The sequence below is a fragment of the Microtus oregoni genome, unplaced genomic scaffold (genome assembly GCF_018167655.1).
Source record: "Microtus oregoni isolate MIOR12 unplaced genomic scaffold, Mior012 000005F_ref0000423, whole genome shotgun sequence".
NCBI lineage: Eukaryota > Metazoa > Chordata > Mammalia > Rodentia > Cricetidae > Microtus > Microtus oregoni.
Window position 1 is genome coordinate 60,963,601 of NW_024543064.1, and position 21,709 is coordinate 60,985,309.

A 21,709-nucleotide genomic window follows, 5' to 3' on the forward strand; every position below is an offset into this window, starting at 1 on the left:
TTAAAATTCAAAAGCAATTAAAAAATGTGACACTTAAGAACTTTCTGAGGGCTCAGCACATTGAACATGTAAGATGTATTAAAATGTGGAAAACATGTAGCTTTCATTACCTAATTCTACAGCTGTCATTTGTTTCATTTTCATATTAATATAATTGTTGTCCTGAACATAACTGTATACATTTCCTTTACATTAAATTGGCACTCCAATTATAACCTACTTCAACTCAGATTAATCACACCAAGATGGCAATTCCATTACACGAAGAGTGAAATTTAATGACTTAATTTTATTTGGCTATAATTTCAATGGCTGAAAGTGTGTTTAGCTGCTTTATGGGTTTTTATGAAAATTAAGCATAATGCATGTTAATTGGAACATTAGTGGGAAACGCATACCATAAAATATGCATGATCATGGTCTGTGAAATGCTTCTGCATAAGCATTTAATTCCACTTACAGGTTTCACTGGAGTGGTATCGACTAATCAGAAAGAAGTATAATCATAGATGCAATATGCTTTTACTTAGTTTTAAACCTTGTTCTATTATTTAATGTTAGTCAGGATGCGGCATTACAGGCAGATATGCCTTAGACCAGATGGCAGAATCTAGTGTATAAGGGGAGCAGATTGTTTACATGAAACAATACGCAGTTTGAGGAATAATCCGAACCAGTGATGTGACACTTTTCTTTGTCTCAGACAAAACCTGAGTAGATGCAGGGTCAAGGACCCTGATATCTTCCTCATTAATGAGGTCTGTCAAATTAGTCCTGACTGGAGACGGGGTCTTGGCCAGAGAAGGAGGGGAAATGTCTTCGTCTATTTGATTAAAGATTGTTTTGTGACCTTCAGCCATCATTTCTCCAAAATTCTGTCACCTTCAGTTGCTTCTTCTTAATTTATTTTTTACTGTGGTAACTTTAAAATAAGAAACAAGTTATGTTTAATTTAACTGCTCTCCTAAGTAAAATGTGGTTATTTAATGCATATATCATTTTTTAAAATTTTTTTTTGCTTTTTTACTTCTGGAAAATCACGCTGTTTGGTACAATGATTTACAAGTGAACATTGATTATTGAAATTTCTTGAAACTCAGTATACAGAAGTATTTACTGAAGCTCTTCCTCAGCACCCCCCTCCCTTCTCAAACTTTGCCTCTCAGAAAGTCTACCAAGAGGCAACCCCTCTGCCTGAGAAGACCATGCCTACAGGGTATTTAAGACCTGGTCCATAGACTGTCCAAGTGATTTCTTTCCTGCCTTTCCAAGAGTCACCTGGGAGTTGCTTTGCTCTGTTTAAATAAAACCTAGTCTTACTAATTTAGCTAGATTTGGCTCATTGCATCAGTGGAGAACTTCCCCCACAACCAGGGATTCAAAAACACGTATCATCCAGGAACACAGTTTTACATCCTAAAAAATTATATCAAATTTAGATTCAAACAGAATAAATTGGAGAAAAGAATGCATTTGAATATCTTCATTTATATTTTTAGTAAAGTTTACACCTTGGCCTAAATTTGAAAATTATTATATCCTATGTACTCTACTGTGAATTCCTGAAGGTTGGATCGCGTGTCTTGTATGTTCCTAACTCATATGGACCCTAGTATCTACCATAAAGTAATTTAGAAAGGCGTCACACTGTGAAATGACTTTTACCAAATATGGGCTGGATCAGAAAAGTGCATTCCTCCGCGTAAATGCGATGCAACAGATATGCCCGTTAGTGTCTCCAGTGGAGTCAGGCGTGTGTGGATCTGGCTTCTCTGTTACTTCTCTGGAGTCTGTGGGAAATCTGGGCTTACTGGTCCAGATTTCATAGCTTCTAAACAGAACTTGCATAGAACCATAAGTAACTGGGTAAAACCCACCATCTTTCCAATGAAGAGGTAAAGCTATTACATGCCTTTTACCTTTATACATATTTTATTTACTCCTATTTGTTAATAGCCATACTATAAAGTTTATAGATAAGGAGGATAGAATGCTGTGCCCAGATTTCATATCAAATCTGTCAGTCTGCCTGTCTGTCTGTCTTTCCATCCATCCATCCATCCACCCACCCACCATCCATCGCTGTACTGAAGATTAAACCCAGAGCCTTGCTAGGGAAGCAAGTACTCTACCACTGAGCTCCATTCCCAGCCCGTCTAGTCTCTTTTACACCATCAGCCTGGGATTTCTCACCTTTGGCTCCTTGTCAAAGGAAAAAGATTGCAGGAGAGGACAAGCACTCTATTTGTTTCTCCCCATGTAGGGCAAAACTGAAAAATACTTCGATTCAGACAGGAAGCATGCGAGAAAGCTCTAAATCTCATTTGAATGTAATCAAAGTTTTGACCAACACTTGGCAACAGATCCAGCTCTAACTGGAGGGTTCAGAAGGCTTACGCCCCCTTGAGAAGACAGCTAAACATAGCTTAGACCCCATAAAAGCCACAGCAAGGAGACCCCACTAAGTCCCTTCAGAAGGAGATTCCCCATACTGGACTTACGAGGGCTCTTCAGACACAGCAGCTCCTTCGTCTAGCTCCTGGGCTTGCTTGAACCATGGCAGCTTGGCCTCTACTGGAAGTTTCTCTGAGAATAAATACAGGGGGAAGTGAAGAGGTTAGGAACTACCTGAGGGTTCATGGCAGCTCTTTCTTCTTAGCAGGTCTAGTTTTGCAGCAGATGTAGAAGTCATGCTGATAATTGCAAACAATTATCGTTGTGGCAAAGAGCTGTCTTTGAGAACAGTTGTGTCAAGATGTTTGGCCAGCGGATTGAAGGGTTGCCTAACACTTGTGTCTGTACATATGCTTCCCATGTGGAATGGCAAAGTTCTTTTATTATGAAAGTCCCTGTGTTAGGATTACTGACGATAATCATACAGGGACTCAACGAGGCACTATTGACACCTTTTAAAATAAACACAAAGTACAGTCACTGACACTGCGGGTATTGTTATAATGGTTTTGCCTTTTGGCTAAATGTGATCTTATGTTGCATTATCAAAACCAAACAAACCACCAAGCTGAAATTTGTAAAACACTGTTTTAAAGTTCTGATTTATTCAATATCTGCCCCCCCCAAAGTTCAATAACAATGGAACATGTGCAACTGAAGGTCCATAAACCATGATTTGATGTGTTTTACCTCTTCATCTAGCTTTGGGCAAACAACTCAAACAAGCTTCTTAAGTGCTTCCTGGGGAAAATGTGGAGGAGAAAAAGAAAAACCTAGGGAGGTTCTAACTGCCCCTATAGAAGTAACTGCCAAGATTCTCATTTCTGACATATTTATTAAGGTCATTTATGGGCATATTTGCCTTTATAGCATGAGCCAGTGAAGTTCTGTCACCATTGTATAACATATAATTGCAAAGATGAAAGAAATATATCCACAAATGCATGCGCCATGGAGTTATGTAGTTATTTTAATGATGCTTACAGAGTCAAGATCACTACTTAGCTGTGCAAAATCCAGATTTTTATTCTTGGTAGTTAACTACAGACAGATTTCTTCCCTCCAAAGCTGCGTGGTAAAGATAGAACTAATAAATAATTGTCTATTTTGAGTTGGGTTTTTGCCACTTGTCTTCTATTTGCAGCCGTTGCTTGTAGCTACAAAATATAGTAAGAAATGCCTGTCTGCCAAAGCCGAGATGACTGGCTCATGGGTGGGGGCATGAGCATCATTTTACAGCTTGACCATCCACCAGTTCGAGGACAGCCAGTGTGACAAAGTGTCCAGCAAGGCACCCACAGTAGGCTTGTCCTCTGCTCACTTGAGCCCAGTGCCTGTGGCCATCTCATCTGACACGTGAAGGCACTGATGCTGCCTGGAGGAACCCAGCATGCAACAGGGAGTAGGTCAAGACCCTCTTACACCGTGGCTCTCGCAAACTTCCCATTTCCATATTCGTGTTCCCCCATTTTACAGAAGAACAAACTTAGAGAAAGGTTATTAAGAATAATCAGGATTTCTGGTATGCCTTTTTCTTTTTCCTTTTAGACTATCAAGAGCTCACAATGCTACTCATTCAAATAATAAGTGTAGCGAAGAGCTACTTCATGGCTGATTTTCATAGAAATGTAGTGTACCAAAGAAACAATATAAAGAAAGAAATGGGAGCTGTCCTTGGCACTAAAAATTAGAATGACATCGTATAACATTCTGAACTTCCAAATGGTTTGGGATTCTGAGTTTTCCTGTTTCATGAAAACGCCAATACTGACATAAAAAGGAGATCAACAATCACACTAATCTGAACGATCCAGTATAATTATAATGCCTCTTGATTAAGTAGATTTTTTCCTAATTATTTAAAATTAAATAATTTCTGACATCTATTAAATTCAGATATATGTCACAGTTCTATGTCAAATTATACTTCTGGAATTCAGTCGCATTTTAACTTTCAATCTAGAAAGTAACAATTTTCCATTTTCTCGGTTTGAGGTCTGTGGTTTCCCAGCATATGTCAGGCTCAGCAAAGTAGAAATATTTGGATTTGTTCCTTGTTTTTAAAAGTAAGAAACGAGATAGTAAATTACGAATATATATGTGCATATATGTGAACATATAGAAATATATATACAATCTCCCTTTATGAAGATGAATCCAATATTTTTCAGTAATGATTTTCAAACAGTTTTATGAGTTGGAAGACAAGTGTATATATAGATTTCTACATGTGCTACTTCATAAGGGATGTAGTCAAGATCATCTGAACTGGCAATAATTATATTAAATGAAATAAGCCAGACTCAGAAAGACTAATACAAATGCATGCTTTATCTTACAATCAGTGCACAGACACATAGACACACGGACACACACACACACAGACACACACACAGACACACACACACACACAGACACACACACACAGACACACACACAGACACACACACACACACACACACACACACACACACGATACTGAAACACAGAACTATTTTGGCAGAGAAAATGGACCAGTGCCCAGGACAGGGAGGCACTGTGGTAGGTTACAATGATATATACAGACATAAACATACACATGCATGTGTATATACTTATATGAATATATATGAATAATATATGTAAATGAAAATGCCATAGTGAAAATCATCATTTTGTTTAAAACTAAAAATATTGTAAAATAAGATAAAAAAATTGAAAATGTAACGAGAACCAAGTCTATTTAATTTAGCCTGTGTTATAAAGAATCATTGCTAAGAACTTTTGGGATCTTAGAAAACAATCCAAGGAGATGTGAGATGCCCGAATGCCTGTCTTCATGGAGGAAGGGTGAAGGGTCCCCATCCGGTTACCTCTGGGCTTGTAGCAGGGCGTGGGTATGATGCATTCTTCTTTTATGTGGGGCTTGGTTTTCACACTGCAGCCCCCGGTGTGCTGTCCTCGGTGGTCAATGCAGAGGACCACACGGTACCGGAGGCCCTGGCCACACGTCACCGTGCACTGGGAAGAGATGGAGAGAGAGAGAAAGAGAGAGAGAGAGAGAGAGAGAGAGAGAGAGAGAAGACTCATAGGCAAAGCCCGGTTTACTTTACTTCCCACCCAAGACTTACAGAAGTCTATTTATTAAAATAATAAAGTAGAGTTTCACACATATTTATGTATATGAGTCCTTCAGGTGGGTATAAGCCACTTCTTACCAGTTATTTGATCTTTGTTCTGTTTGGATTTCAGAGGTGAAGCTAATTAAATCCTCCTTTAAGCTTTTGTAGGATATATTAATCAGTTGTACTGTGTGCAAAGAAAGACTCAAATACAGTTCCACTAAAGAGACCTAAAACTACAGTATGCTCAAGTTCAATGGCCCATGGAAGTTTAGTTACAGTGTGCAGATCTGTCCAAAATGGGAGAAATACTAACTCCTACAAGGGTATTAAGAGATGTTAAACTATCACCACAGCTAATGTTTAACACAGCACAGACAATGCAACTCATTATATTGAAATGGAAAAAAAAAATAAAACCCTCATAGGAGCCGAGTCAATGGGCAGATGCAGATAGCGTCTCTGAAAATTCTGCCAGCCCTGGGGTAGGTCTGATATAGGAATGCCTGGCTCTTAAATCTGTCCTGACAGACACAGTGAAGTGTTTTGTTGTTGTTTTTGTGGTTAAAGACACAGTGGTTTGCTTCTACATCTTTCTATATCCTCCATTTTTGTTTTTTACATTGTAAGCAGGAAACCAAGACTAAGCGTGTGTGTGTGTATGTGTGTGTATTTGTACAATACTAAGGACTGAACCTGAACCTGGAGCTTTGGACATACTAGGCGAGTGTTCTACCATTGAGCCATATCACTAGCCTTTTTCTTTTAAAATTTACTCTTTGTTTGAGTTAGAGTTTACCTATGTAGCCCAAACAGGCCTTGGAACTTGCAATCCTCTTGAAGCTGGCTGGGATTACAGACCTGAGTCACACACACAGCTAAGAATGTTTTTAGCTCAATTATAGCCATGATAATAGTTAACATTGGTAGCATTTTTGGTTTCAATAATTCTATTTCATTTCTAATTTTAACTATTATGCTATTTTCATCTAATCATTTTTCTTCTCAGTGAATATATACATAGTTGTATATTTAAACTATCCAGACCCACTTTACATAATACAAACATAATAAAAAATTAAATCTGCTGTGCTATCTCATGGATGCAGCTCTCGGAGAGGAAGGCTCCTTCAACCTCATAACTCTTCGAAGGCATTTGCTTCCCAATAGGGAGAAGAAGAAGCGAAGCTGAAGTAACTCGGAGGAAGATTAACGAATGTTTGGTCAGATTGGGCACTCGTCCTCCAGGAGCTAAGATGACAGGCTTTGAGGCCTCAGGCAGAGAAGGATGGTACTGCAACAGAGCACGCTGCTAAGAGTGGACTTACTCTCCTAACGAATAAAGAAAGAGGGCACAGTTACCGGAGACCACTCCTGTGCCAGCCATTTAGGGCAGTCAAAAATGTTGCAGGGCTGCACGATGGGCATCTTAGGGGTGTACATGCATTTCCACTCTTCCACTGAAGTGACATGCCCCTGGATGTCCTCCTCCACACAGGAAACTGCCCGGCTCTGGATGCCCCCCCCACACGAGGAGGAGCACGCGGTCCACGGGGTGGCCTCCCACCTACAGAAGCAAGGGGAGTCATCAGGGCAGACGTGCAAATTGCCAACCCTCCTTAGTGACCTGTCACACCAACCCCGTGCCCTGGGCCGATCACTGCTTCTCCAGAGAACCAAAGCTCTCGCTAGGCTGAAACTTCATCAAGAGGCAGAATTCAACCTTGGCAAGAATGCTTCCTAAGCCTCAAATCTCAGCACAGATATAGGAGGCTACAGTCTGGGGAGCAATCCACTGGATGTCTGGGCTGTCTGTAACCTAGCTACAATGGAGATTCTATCTGCATTCCTCTTTCTGTAGTTTCTGCATATATATATGTGTATATATATATATATATAACACATGCATGTGCATATATTTATATATGTATTAAAGTTTAATTACTTTGCACTAAGTATTTCTGTGAGGTCTAAAGCTAAAATAAGCAACTAATACAAAAGTTTTCCACTTGGGTAGATACTTTTATCTTTAATGTTTTGCTTTATCACTTCTGGGTTTTTTATTTTCTTAAATAGGAGGAGCACATACATCTCTCCCTATACAATAGCTCTTTCTCTCTCTCTCTTCTGCAACTGTCAGCTCCAGGATTCCACACACTCAGCACAAGCTGGGTGCCTAGACTCTGCTGAGTGTGTATAAGTTGAGGAACAGAATTATCAATAATAGTATTATTCTCTAGCTGGTGACAGACCCACAGATGTCCGCCAGTAAGGAACTCCTTGACTTGTAAACAAACTTAGTTTCTTAGTTTCAATTGAAAGGCTTATGGTGACTGAACAGAGATATACTGTTAAGGCAGAAAATGACAAGATTGTCAATGATCCTTAAGAGAACTTAGACTCTTCCTTCCTTCCTTCCTTCCTTCCTTCCTTCCTTCCTTCCTTCCTTCCTCTCTCTTTCTCTCTATTTTCTTTCTTTCTCTCTTTTTTCTTTCTTTCTCTCTTTTTTCTTCTTTCTTTCCTTCCTCTCTCTCTCTCTCTCTCTCTCTCTCTCTTTCTCTCTCTCTCCCTTCCTCCCCCCTTCCTCCCCCCTCCCTCCTTCCCTCCCTCCGTCCCTCCCTCCCTCCCTTTCTCTCTCTCTCTCTCTCTCTCTCTTTTCTTTCTTTCTCTCTTTCTTTCTTCCTTCCTTCCAGTTCTGCAGCAATTGGGACGAGATCTTTATCTAATTTTCGTCTCTCCTCTTGTAGATTTAGACATGTGGAACTCCTGTTTACAGGAGTATGGCACTGAGGGAGCCCTGATTGTTTCTTACATGTAATTCTGATAGTTAGCATTGGTCTGGAACTTTAAGAGCTCTTAAAGAATCATGAGAGATCTGATCTCAATGAGAAAGAATCAGAACATCCTGGAGTTGACAGACCTGAATAGCTACATTTTTAAATATTGTACAGGAAGCAGGCAGCCCATTATTCTATAAGTACGTTTCATGAATCTGCGGGCTTGATTCTCCTCTGCAGAAACCAGAACGCCACTGTGTTTTTCCTATGTGCTACATTTTGTCTGCATGGTTCAGGTTTAGGCACACCATTGTCTTCACTGCCAACAGCCAAACTTTGCTGCCAAACCCAGCATTTTCCCCAGAGAATATATTTTTAAAAAAGTTACTCTGGGGGAACTCAAGTTCTCTAGCCCTTAGCGATTGAATAGAAGTCCTTTCAAGGGAATGAAGTGGTTCTGCAGAGGTCTCCCTGCAAAAGGATAAGGTTGCTCTGTCTGCCTTTAGGTTAATCTCTACATGACTTCCTTCTCAAGGCGGAGAACAGGCCTGGTTCAGCCTGAAGATGGGCCGAATACATAAGTACGCGCTCATGCTCCATTTAATCTGCTAGTAAAGCAGCAATATTTTAATGGACATTTAATCACCTAGATGATTGCTGTTCTAGAAGGGAAAACATTTTCTAATTGGCCCTCTAAAACCTTGAAACTTCACCCCTCATGAAAGGGAGAATGATTAATTTCTGTCTCAATGCTTGCCTGAACCGTGCAATTTCACTAGTGAATGTAGGCCCTCTTCTCGGTATCACAGACCACAGCAAGATAGATGAGGGCAAAACTACTGTGCAGATTCAGCGCGTGGCTCAAGCTCACAAACTCAGGTCTGTTTGCGAAATAGTGTCACGTGACTCCCCATTAACTAATGAGGCCGTAGGGAATTCTGAAGCACAGCATATTGTTTAGCTGTGTTAAAGTCTAACGAAAGGTTAGAGACGACATTCTTTTGTCATGAGGTATTAAAACAGTGACCAGGGTGAATACTATAGACAAAAGAAAATATATCAAAAAAATATTATCCTGGAAGGATATTAAATAATGTCATAAAATGCACTTGGATTCTAATCACCTTAAATCCACACCGTGTTTAGTTTAAGAATTTTTCAAAATTAAAAAGGATGTAGCAAAAGAGACAGGAAGGAGCTCATTGTCAATCAATGAGTTCATCATGACAGTTACGTTGGTATTGACGCTAAGTCAAAGGCATCAAACAAGAAAGAACCTACAGTGTATTAAGTGGGTACTATCTATACTTGTCTGAAGCCTATTTAAGTGTTTTAGAGAGAAGTTTTTCTGCCTTAGTTATCAAGTCCTATTGGAGGACTATTTGAGCTTTAATTTTGTTAAAACGGAAACACATTTATAGAAATAGCTGTCAGTGAAGCCGACTTTGTATCTTTACTAGTACTGGGAAACAGAAGTCAAGTGCCAAGAAACAGTCTGTTAGCTAAGTGAATTGTTCTTTTCCGCTGAGATGAATAGACATATCACATAAGCAAACAGGACATGGAGCAGAAACCAGCAAGTGGGACCGTAGGCATGAGGCAGCACCAGATTTAGACACTTGAGGGAAGTCTCATTCTATAAGAAGACAAGACTACCATATGAAAGGTATTACTTGTGCAAGGAAAAAAAAATAAACAAGAAAAATCACAGATGATGACAGGAACTTAGAGATTTCCTGATAGGAGAAACAAATACTCAGTGTTGTTCACATTGACACTCAACTCCATTTATATCTTAAAATACGTGGCTTTCCTCCAGACAAACTGATCATGTGTCCTAGGAATCCTTACTTCACAGACACAGACACTGAAATCAAGGGCCATCTTGGCTCAGTTGTGTTTATCTTTCGATTTCTTTCAGTTCACTACCAAGGAGAAGACTTCTGGAAAAAGATACCTAAGGGGAATTCTGAGGTCCCTTACTGTCTTCTTATCAGTACAAAGACAGCAAGGTGGGAGCCAGCTGACTGGTGAGGAAGCCACTTAGTGACACATTTTGCAACAATTGTATCTAGTGTCAGTCAATCTCCCTTTGCACATGGCTACAAGAACAGGGACAAGACAGTCTCCTGCCAGTCACTGGAGAATTTTACCCATGTAAATACACCTGCATATGCTTGTAAATATGTGTGAAGGCATACAGAGAACACACTAATTTGTATTTAGTGAGCATGCATGTTTTATTTATCTAGGTTGTGGCTATGATTGCTGAACCAGGGCTGTGAGAATGAAGTACCAATGGAGAGTTGGGTTAGCATCCAATTAGATGTACTATATTAGGAAGTCAGAGACTATCAATTAAATTTACTGAATTTTACTGTTCAAAACACAGTTATTTTTCCTGCATGTTTTAGTTTAGGATTTAGCAAACTGCTCATGGGCTCATAGAAACCCAGGACTCTAAACAGCAGCTGACTCCCTGGGGGGCAAATTAGTAAAGAAAACAGCAAAGCTATTTAAAACTAATCCTAATTTTTGCTACCTGCAGAGCTATTTCCGGTCAAGTGATACAATTGGCAACTAGTACCTTTCTCAGCAACTCCAGTTTTCTATCAAATATAAAGATAAAAGTCCTTTAAAATTTGAAAAACCCTTTTTCTAGTTTTTAAAACATACTTTAGCAAAACAATGTAGCAATTAATCTCTGTGTGTTGAAAAAAACATACTGTAAAATATGCTGAACAATAAGGATACGAAATTGCCTTTAATTAATTATAATTTTTCAAAAATAAAGGAAGGGCACAGGAAACCCCTATTAGAGTAATTCCATGCGTGGAATTTCATATTCACCGTGCTGTGACCACACATCAGGCAGTGTTTGTTTAAGTCCGCAACGGCTCTGTAAGGACTAGGCTCCTACCCAAAGGAGCCAGCGAGGCAGTGGAAAGGGAGTGAAAGAAAGGCACAGGCATAAGCAGGCATATTGTAGCTAATTAGAGTGAGTTACTGTGTCCACTCCAAGGGCATAAGCAGACATAGTGTAGCTAGTTAGCGTGAGTGACTGCATCCGCTCCAACTAAATGTGACTCTATCAAAACGGTTTCTGAATGACAAGCTTACACTCTGAGCAGGCCAGGATTACTCAAGAGGAGCACTCAGAATGGACTTGAAAATCTGTCATCTGTCATCTTATTTGTAGAAAAAAAACAGCTCGACATTTTTACACATATACACTACAGCATCAGAAGCGTGATGTGCTAATTCTAACATCAGGATGATTGATTTACGTACCGAGGAAGGGGATGGTAGAGGTCATAAGGCATGATCTGCTTGTATCCGTCACTGTTAGGAACAATAATGCCAACCCTCTGAGTAGAAGGTACACACAATAAATAAACACTAAATGATTACATCATACACATTTTATACAATTGCAAAACAACATTCATAAATCATCTCTGGAAACAACACTGGAACAGTTGGGTCTTTATGCTAGTGTATGCTGTGGGCTGGGGAAAGCTCTTAAAAGACACTATTTTCTATAATTAGTCCTCTGATCCGAGCAGGAAATACCACTGGAAGGGGGGGGGGTAGTGAGAAACCTTGGCACCTCATCATTAACTATATGGCACAATAAGCTTGTAAATGTTCTTCAATCCCCCAAATTATCCATTCTATGAGGTCATTATTATTATCATCATTATTAATGTTACTTCCAGATGCCCATCAAGCAATTACAGTTACTGTCTCACGTTTGATGAAAGAGAAAGCTATGTGAGCAGGAGATCATGGACCACAGAACTGACAAGGCTGTAACATGCATCAGCAAATACGCTTCTATTTCTGGCAGACCTGAAGATTTACGGTACCTGGAGGGTAGCCACTTGGATGTATTAGAAAGGGGAGGGAGGAACTACCAAATGCTATAAGCCATGGTTAACAAGAGCAAACACCCTACCAAAGTGAAGTCATGAAACTGATCACAAATATGAAAGCTTTTCCGTCTGTAAAATATTATGCAGGGCTAAATGCTTTATCATGATGACTGTGACTGTTACGGCTGCAATTAGTACCCTGGGAAACCTATGAGGTTCAGAGACAGAGTCACGGCCAAAGAGCCACAGGGAAGGACATTCTTGTATGCTGTGTGACTGGAGGATGCACAAGAAAGGACAGCATGGGCTGTGTTGCAGGTCTTCAGGTCTCCGGTGCACATCCCCCAAGTTCTTCATTTCAACTAATGCCTCCCTTGGGCAAGACTGGACCCTGGCTGAAGACTGCCCCCAGGACGGTGAAGCTTTTCTTAGTACTTAGGCTGTTGAGGAAGGGTGCTAGAGCAGTAGAGACTCCATCTAGGGTGGGATATGAAGAACGCTCAGGGTAGATGCAGAGCCCAGAAGGGCACACACGGAAGACGGTTCGTTTTCATATGACAAGTGCTAGGGAGCTCCTGTCTTAACATTAAAGAGACCTGCACATTCTGTTTGTATCTTTGGGATACATGTGTATATATTTACATATCTACATAATAATTAACATAGATTCAGCATGTTTATACTTACATTTAAATAAATCGATTTCCTTTTGGATTCCATCAATTAACATGGGATGGTATCATACTTTAAAAAAAACATAGCTAGCAGATCTAAGCATTTGAGTTGAAACATTCAGCTGGGCTTACTACGGATCAGATGACAAAAAATATTGACTGAAAATCATGAAAAGAAAGAAAAGAAAAGAGGACCAACTGTAAGGCTCTAAGAAGCTGAACTCAAAGGAGACACATGACAGAGTCTAGACATGATTCAGAGAAAACAGAAACAGGGCCGTGAAGACAGATGTCCCAGGACAGAATGGTCATTCACCTCTTTGCTTTATGGAACGACATAAAGAAACACGATGTCTGTATTCATTTCTTTGAATGTTTTCTATTCATTTTCTGCTAAGATTTCCTGGTATGTAAACAAGTGAGCACACCTGGATATGTTAGCCTTATGTCCCAGGGCTCATGAGAGTGATGCTCCGGGATGCAAGGACCTTTAATACAGCAATGAAATGATTATCACATTCAATTTTTGTCCCTGCTTTTGGAGTTAAATGTCTCATTCTTTTCTATCTTTTGAAAAAAAAAGCTTAATCCTCCATCTTGTTCATGAGATCTCTTTTTCATAAATTTTGTATCTAATAATCAAGAGAATGTTCCCTTTAAAATGATAGTATTTACAAGGATTAAAGGGCACCAATGTTTCAAATTCTTTTTTATAAAGAAGTTTTAATCGAGTTTATCAAATATAATTACTCGCCTTCACCCACCTCCTCCTCCGTTTGTCTCTCTCAATCTGGAAGAACCAAGTCTAGCATTCACAAAGGACCTTTGCATGTTCGGATGGCTTCCCAGGAGTCTTTGATAAAACTTGGAAATATACTGCTATTTAATAGAATAAATTACAGTATCAATCATATAGAATGAAGTTAAGTTCTATCTAACCCTTGCATTAATTTATTGCTATATCAATTTCTACATGTGGAAATGCGGACTACTGCCTTCTCTCCTAGAAGAATTTATCACCACAATTTGTCATCTTCAATCTGAGAATGAACTGTCACCGGTCTCTGTCACCTGATTTATCAGCTGATGATATCTGGAATGGAGACAGCAAGATCGAGCAAGACAAGTTGAGCTGAAGAAAGAGATAAACGGAGGGAGCACAGAGATGTCGCGACTTTGGGCTGGCTTAGAAATCGTGTTTATGTTTGAGCACGAAGCTTTAAACCTGGTTTCAGCAAAACTATAACTCTGTTTGTCTTTCTGTGGCACGGGTCATGGTGAAGACTCATAAAATGACTCTGTGGCACCTGTGAAAACAGAAAGATAGCAAAACAATGGGGCTCTGTCCAGCCCTCGATGCATATTCGTGAGCCTTGGCTCTGCTCCCTCCTGGGGCTCTGACCACAGCCCTGATCTTTGACTGCACTGTGAAGGAGGGGAAGGCAATCATTGCTTACTCTTAAGACACATTGTTTTTGTTCTCAGGTAAAGTGCACATTATGAAGGATGGTGGAAAGGGAAGCCATGAAGGGACTTGATGAAAGTCTCCCCAGGTTGGGCGTAGATGTGACTGTGTTTGTGTGTGTACATTCAGACATGTCTCTGAATACGTGGACAGGAGAGAAGGAAGTGAACACAACTTAAAAAAGCTGTCAAAAGGGACACCGTAGGGGCAAACTACTCATTCTTCATTGCTTCCATAGCTCTGACCACTTGTGTATTTTCACAACGGCGTGCCCTGATGCCGTCTAAAACTCCCATTGCTAGGGGTGTTGAGAGGAGAAGCCGAGGATAAGAAAGGAAGAGACACTTCCCACCTAATATACACAAAGAGCACACTTTGCTCAACTGTCTAATGCTATGATGTTATGACAGGTTCTTATAATGAAATATTATTTAGAATATAAATATACAAAACACTCTGAACCATTTTCAATAATATAGTACAAAATAGAATATATCATTAAACTCATGACATTAGAAAATTTCCGTATTCACATTTTATCAATAAAATATTTTTTATCTTGTGTGTATGTGTTCACAGAAATACACAAGTACACATATAAGTATACATGTGTGTATACACACACATATACATATATACTTCCACACATATAGTAGAGAAATACCTAACAGCAGTGTCTGGTTCCTGGGGGCTAGATGTTTTTTTTTCCTTGCTATCAAAAACATCTTGCTGCTTTTGCAAGTTCTAAAATAACATATTGCCTCTAACGAGCTTAGCAATTAGAATACGGAAGTAAAGTGAAATTTCAATTGAGAAAAGGTATAAGATGGGGGCCTTTGGAACTGATCTCCAATTCCATGTGTCACCTAAAGGTCACTGAGGCTTTGTGAAGGAATAATCTAAGATACAACTTCTTGTTTTTTTTTTTAAATTGATTTTTATTGAGCTCTACATTTTTCTCTGTTCCTCTCCCTGCCTCTCCCTTCCCTTCATCCTTCTCCCATGGTCCCCATGCCCCCAATTTACTCAGGAGATCTTGTCTTTTTCTCTTTCCCATGTAGATTAGATCCATGTATGTCTCTCTTACGGTCCTCATTATTGTCTAAGTTCTCTGGGATTGTGATTTGTAGGCTGGTTTTCTTTGCTTTATGTTTAAAAGCCACTTATGAGTGAGTACATGTGATAATTGTCTTTCCGTATCTGGGTTACCTCACTCAAAATGATGTTTTCTAGCTCCATCCATTTGCCTGCAAATTTCAAGATGCCATTTTTTCCCTCTGTGTAGTACTCCATTGTGTAAATATACCACATTTTCCTTATCCATTCTTTGGTTGAGAGGCATTTAAGTTGTTTCCAGGTTCTGGCTATGACAAATAATGCTGTTATGACATAGTTGAGCACATGTCCTTCTGGTACGATTGAGCATCCTTTGGATATATACCCAAACATGGTATTTCTGGGTCTTGAGGAAGGTTATTTCCTAATTTTCTGAGAAATCACTGTACTGAAATCCAAAGTAGCTGTACCAGTTTGCACTCCATCAGCAATGCAGGAGTGCTCCCTTTACCCTGCATGCTTTCTAGCATAAGTTGTCATCAATGTTTTTGATAAGATGCAACTTCTAAACAATAGACATGACCTTAAAAAAAAAATCAAGCCAGAATCAAGGTCACGTGACTGAACTCTGGAATTTACGTACTGTGATATATCTCTCTTTATAAGAAAAATTCTAATGTAACTTACTTCATGGACACTTAATACACGAGGTTCTCTTTATAAGGGATATGAATCATAAGGGATTCATCTCGGTGAATCTCTCAGGACCTCTTGCCTCTTCTTCCTAAACATCCTTTTCCTGGCCTGACCGAGGCGTGGACTTGGGACTCTGAGACCAGGGAGTCCCACATGACTTGCCCTCTTTCCTTACAAGCTGCTTCTCTCGCGCCTGCTGTCCTTGCTCACGGCACCTCCACTCTCCCACCTACCCTATATACCCAGAGGCATTTTTGCTTCTTCTATTTGCCATGGCCTTAATGTGTATCTTCTAGTAAAATTGGGCTTCTGGCACACTTCACTTGACTCTATATCTTTCCATTCCCAGAGGCAACCATGGAAATCAGGAAAATCTCTTTGTTTTTCATCTCATGTGTGTTTCAGACGTCATGTCGCTCCATCACTGTGCAACTCAACACACCCTGGGCAGATTTGAGCCCCTGACTTTCGCTGCCTCCTCTGACTCTTCTTTGCCTTTTGCATGGTACCAAACATTAAGCCTCAAAGACTAGGAAAGTAGAGGTTGTTTTTTTTTTCTTTTTTTCGAATGAAGTTATGGGTGCTGCAGTATTCTGGTTATAGGGTTCCCTCTTCTCTAGATGATTTTCAGGCAGTAATAGAAACCACCTTCTTCCTAAGCAAAACTGCAGAGACTAAGGAAATGTTGAAAGAGAACCAAGTGTTTTGCTTTTCCCCGAGGGGCAGAAAATGAAGGGAGGACCACCCAAGAAGCGGTGAGGTTGAATGTCGGTGTTCGTCTTGCTACATCCTCTCAACATATATAATCTTGAGTACAGACATCGGGACCTTTGCTTCCACCTTATGAAAATCCAAGTGGTGGACCAGTCATGAGTTTTAAGATGAAGGGAGAATGGAGGGCCAGAAACTCAGGCTTGTGGAATTTGTCTCACCTTTCCCTGCCCAGTGGCTGCTGAGTCCCCAGCTTGATAACCACTGAGATGATTATCTCCAAATTCTTCCTCCCTTAACACCTTCCAATGTCCTGAAACAGGAGTGTTCTTAACATAGAGTCAAGTTGGAATCTGCTGAGGAAATGTTTTATATGATGTCCTGATTTCTAAAAACTACAATAATGTCAAATCAATTAAGGATACCTGGGCTGCAAGGGATCAGATTCAAAAATCCTGATCCACTAACATGATCAGAAATTTTTTTTCAAAAATTCATTTTCTCCTATAAAACATTATAGTATGTAAAAATGTTAAAACATGCAAAACATATAAAATGTTAAAACATTTTTAACATCTTAGAATAAATGATACAAATTTTCTGCACGTCTACATTTTTGGCATTTTTTTCTTGACATTAATGAATGACATAATTTCTGTGTTACTTTTAAATAAGTAGGACTGTTGTTGTCTTAGGACTTACTTTCCTCTACTGTTTATACCCCAGACAATGGTTTGCATGAACACCAATACTTGTGGTTACACGGAAGACGCTTGCTTTATCTGCATTTCTGCTCACTTTGCCAAAACGCACAAACTTGTACTGAAATGGTCCTGTGCTGCCTTGGAAGCCAACCTCACAGGCCACTGCAGGCGGCATGGAGGGCAGGATGTCTGTGGTGATGATGGCACCAGGGTTGTGTCTCTGTGGGGAGAGAGACACTGTGGAACTGGAAGCACTTAGATCCGTGCTCCAGCTTGCTTTGACGGAGCCTCACTCGAGAAAGCGGCTTCCTCTCTGGCCTGTTAACTCCACAGGGAATATAAAACTAAACGGAGGCAGTGAACACGTGAGCATCTTGTAAACTTCTCACGCGTGTAACTTTGGAGAGGTCAATTTGGCCGTTTGAGTTCCCACTTAATGACAAGAGCTGTGATTTCCCCGAGTCCCTGGCGCCTCGCGAGCAGCTTTCCACCCATACTTCGCAGAATCCTCACAGTTCCTGGCAGAAATGTTATATTTTACAGATGGGAAACTAAAGAAATGTCTTACACAGTGGTAGGTTGAAGTTAAACATAAGGATGATGACATTACCTTTCCTTGTAACTCACAAGGTAACTAAAAGAATTGCAAAAATAATTAGTCACATGCTTTAAAGCTTTGAAGGGTCATGTAAGAAGTGGGCTTACTCTTAGTATGAACGGATTTGACAGGATGAATGAATTGCTTGATAATTGAGTTGTAGGTCTATGTGATTGTTTCACTGATGGGCCTATGTGTCTTTGAGCTTTGGTTCTCTAATGCATGTGGATACATTCTGAAATGCAGGACAACTCTGCTTTGTTATCCTATAGAGATCCACAGAAACAGAAATGAGGTTTTATGAGGCTTTTTTTGAAAGCACTTATTTATATGAGATTGGTCAGAAGGAGGTCGTTTCTTTTCTAAAGCATTCGCTTTTGCAATAAAATGAAGTATTTCAGACTTGCATGATGAAGGACACCTTCATTTTTTAATTAATTAATAAATAAATTAATTAATTTTGCTTCCTCAATAAATCAACCATTTTCTAGTGCTTAAATTGAGCTTTCCTGTTAGGGAACAAAGGAGGCAAAATCCCGTATGGACTGAAAGGCAATGACTCTCAGCTGCTTAGGGGAGGGCTATTCTTGATTCCTGTGAACTAAGACTTCCGCCGTCAGTCTGCATAAGAAACCCTGTCTCGAAACCCCCCCGCCCCCCAAAAAAGATCTTAGAAACCCCACACATGTGATTTAGCTTCAAGATGATGTTTTCCTAGGAATTGTCTTCTGTTTTTAGAACAACCCATAGAGAACTATTTTTTTTTTTTTTGGACTCAGAGAATTTTAGAATTCTACCTTTCCTTTTTATGGATTAAAAAACAAAAGCCATAAAAACAAACCCAATGTCTGGAGAGCATCTTCTGTAGGCAACACCAATACTGTCAGCACAGTCATGGGCTCAGCCATAGCTGTAGTAACTAACACCTATGGAATGCCTATTGTGTGTTAGGTCCCCCCAAGTTCTTTAAACGTATGGTAGCATTTATTCTTCAGGGCGACTTTATGAGGTAAAGGACTGTTGCTATTGGACTTCCCAGGATGAAAATCTATGGCTTAGTGAGAAGTCGCCATTTGCCAAAGGCTGCTCAACTGGTAGGCAGCAGATCCGCAGTCTCAAGCCAGGCTGTGCCACTGTAAATCTCTCATTCCCCCCCCCCCCCCCTTGGCTCTGCTGCCGTGGGCTGGTTGGTTACCCAGGAGGTCACACGCGCCATCTCTCCAGGTGCGGAGAATTTCTTTACAGTTACGTTAGGGCTCTAATCTGAGATCCCTTTTTCACAACGTGGTCCCCAGCCAGTGATAATTTATATGCTTTATTGCCAAATTAAAATAGAGCTGGAAAAATAAAAGCAAAACACACACACCAACTGACTAACCCCAAGTACTACTTGACTCCCCGGAACTACCACTCGGGGCATTCAAGTTTGGGATAGCTGCTGGATATTGTTGCACTATTCCACCCAAGAGCAGGGGGAATGCCGATGCAGTTGGGTTTGTTTGCTAGTGACTGTGACAACGGCAGCGGAGTGAGAGCCCTTTACTCCTGTCTCCCCCTCACCAAGCCGCTTTCCTACCGCCTTGGAGGAAGAAATGCAAGGTCTGTGTCAAGTCGATCTGGGAGGAGATTCTCTGCTCTTTACAGAGCACCTTGCATGAGGTTCGCCACAGCCAAAGGTTGCATGTTTTATATCTCAAGCTGCGCTGAGAACAGCGGTGCCTGTGAGATGGGAAAGCTGAACTCTTTTTAACTCGGCCCTTTACCGTAAGCAAACCATTTGAGGCTTTCTAGCCCTGGAATAGATGTGACCTTCTACCTAAGAGACAAAAGTGGTACGAACTGCTGGACAAATTTCAACACAGCTTCCATTGGTGGAAGGGAGAAGTGACAATTATGGCATGGCAGACGCAGGACAGGTTTGTCATGTGATTAGATCACAAACGTCTGTGACTTGGGATACCGTTCATAATAAAGCATTAGAAGCCCAGAACAGAGACCTAAGCATCCAGTAGCTCTCTGATAGGCAGGGGGTGGTACCTCTGTACTTCTATGAATGCTCAAGTCGGACTATCAAGGCACCTACAGCAGACTGTGTAAGAACATGTGATTACCCCGTGACATCATGGCTCAGAGTTGCCAAAGAAAAACTGTACTAATTTTAGCAAAGAGCCATTAAATCTTTATACCTCTTTTCCCCTTTCCTTCGTCTTAAGTGTTGGCTTCCTTTTGGGGGTCCACTTTTGGCTAGGAAACTTAAGTATTTTATCACTTCATAAAAGTGCCTGCCTCAGTGGCAGGAGTGGAGATCAACAAAGCCCTGTTGGGAAGACCAGCTGCGCAGCCAGCTAAGTTCTGCCATCGGGCAGACAGGGCAAGGGGCTGGAGTTCCTGCCTCAGCAGCACACTAGGTTTGCTACGGGGCATGGGTGTTGAGGTTTACTTTTAGGAGAGGAAACAAAGGCCAAGGAGTCCTTGAGTTCACAGAACCCCATCTGTGTTATGTGCAATTGACAAGGCCGAAAAGAAAAGCGAATGTAGTCACAATGCTTGTCTTGGGCACTGGGGAGCATTAATGAGTTTTATTGTTTTCATTTTAGACTTTTAAACTTATCCACATTTTAAAATTAACCTTTAGAAGCAGAGAAAGTGATAACAGCATAAAAAAAAAAGCCCTTTGAACAGAATAGGGCCAGATGTTCACTGTCTGCTCAGCATCACCGGTAACCATGGCCGCTGACTGATGTGAGGTTATAAAGAGTGTAAGAAGAGGGAGCATGAGGAGAAGCAGAAACGAAGATGGGGAGGCACACAAGGGTAGCAGAGAACTCCTGCAGCTGGATGAGTGGTAAGGAGCGGGCATTCCTAAGGAAGTAACCGAGGTTTGAAAGTCGGACAATTATTTTATGTCGTTACTAAATACCGTGTGTGGTATGCCCAGGAGCTGTGCTAGAGGGGAGGTCAAAGGACCACACTAGATGTCCTATGCCATCACTCTACACCTCAGTCCTTCAAGGCAGAGTCTTTTACTGAATCTGAGGCTAGGCTGGTGGCCAGCAAACCCCAGGGATGTGCTTGTCCCCACCCTGCTAGCTCTGGGGTTCTAGGGAGGTGTGGCCACACTCATTTTTGGGTTTGGATACAGGGGATTCACATTCATGCCGTCTTGCTCATGTAGCAAGCCCTGTCAGCTACCTGAGTCATCTCTTCGGCCCCTAGTTAGTGCCATTTTTGGGCTTCGTGGTACATCTATCTTGAAAGAGAGCAAGATTTGGACTACTTATCTGAATAGGATCTTGCGTCTAATTAGTATAAGCTCCAGATCCCAGGATTTACAGGGAAAATAGGATAGGGATCTCAGTGACTACATATAGTAATATTTTATATACCAGCATAGGAACTAAAATGTGAGTTTTCTACTAAGAATGCCCTTCTCTTCATTTTGAGGACTTCTATATTTTAGACACAAAGGTGTTATTTTAATGTCCTTGGACCCCATTTGACTGTACTACGGCATCATTAAATCTGTGGTCGTTAGAAAGTAGATACTCAATGACTTGACTCCATTGTCCATTGGGAGAGAGACCCATCTTAGAAAGTC

At 40.6% G+C, this 21,709-nt stretch overlaps 1 protein-coding gene across 1 annotated transcript in view; it reads right to left on the reverse strand.

Moving 5' to 3' along the window:
* Adamtsl1 (ADAMTS like 1) overlaps positions 1-21,709 on the reverse strand; it is a 380,631-nt gene that overhangs the window by 182,405 nt on the left and 176,517 nt on the right. The window contains exons 10-13 of the mRNA XM_041652363.1: positions 11,624-11,674; positions 6,918-7,122; positions 5,307-5,454; positions 2,502-2,586 (exon numbers count right to left, since the gene is read on the reverse strand). Of these exons, the coding sequence (XP_041508297.1) occupies positions 2,502-2,586; positions 5,307-5,454; positions 6,918-7,122; positions 11,624-11,674 (489 nt within the window). The remainder of the gene's footprint in view (positions 1-2,501; positions 2,587-5,306; positions 5,455-6,917; positions 7,123-11,623; positions 11,675-21,709) is intronic.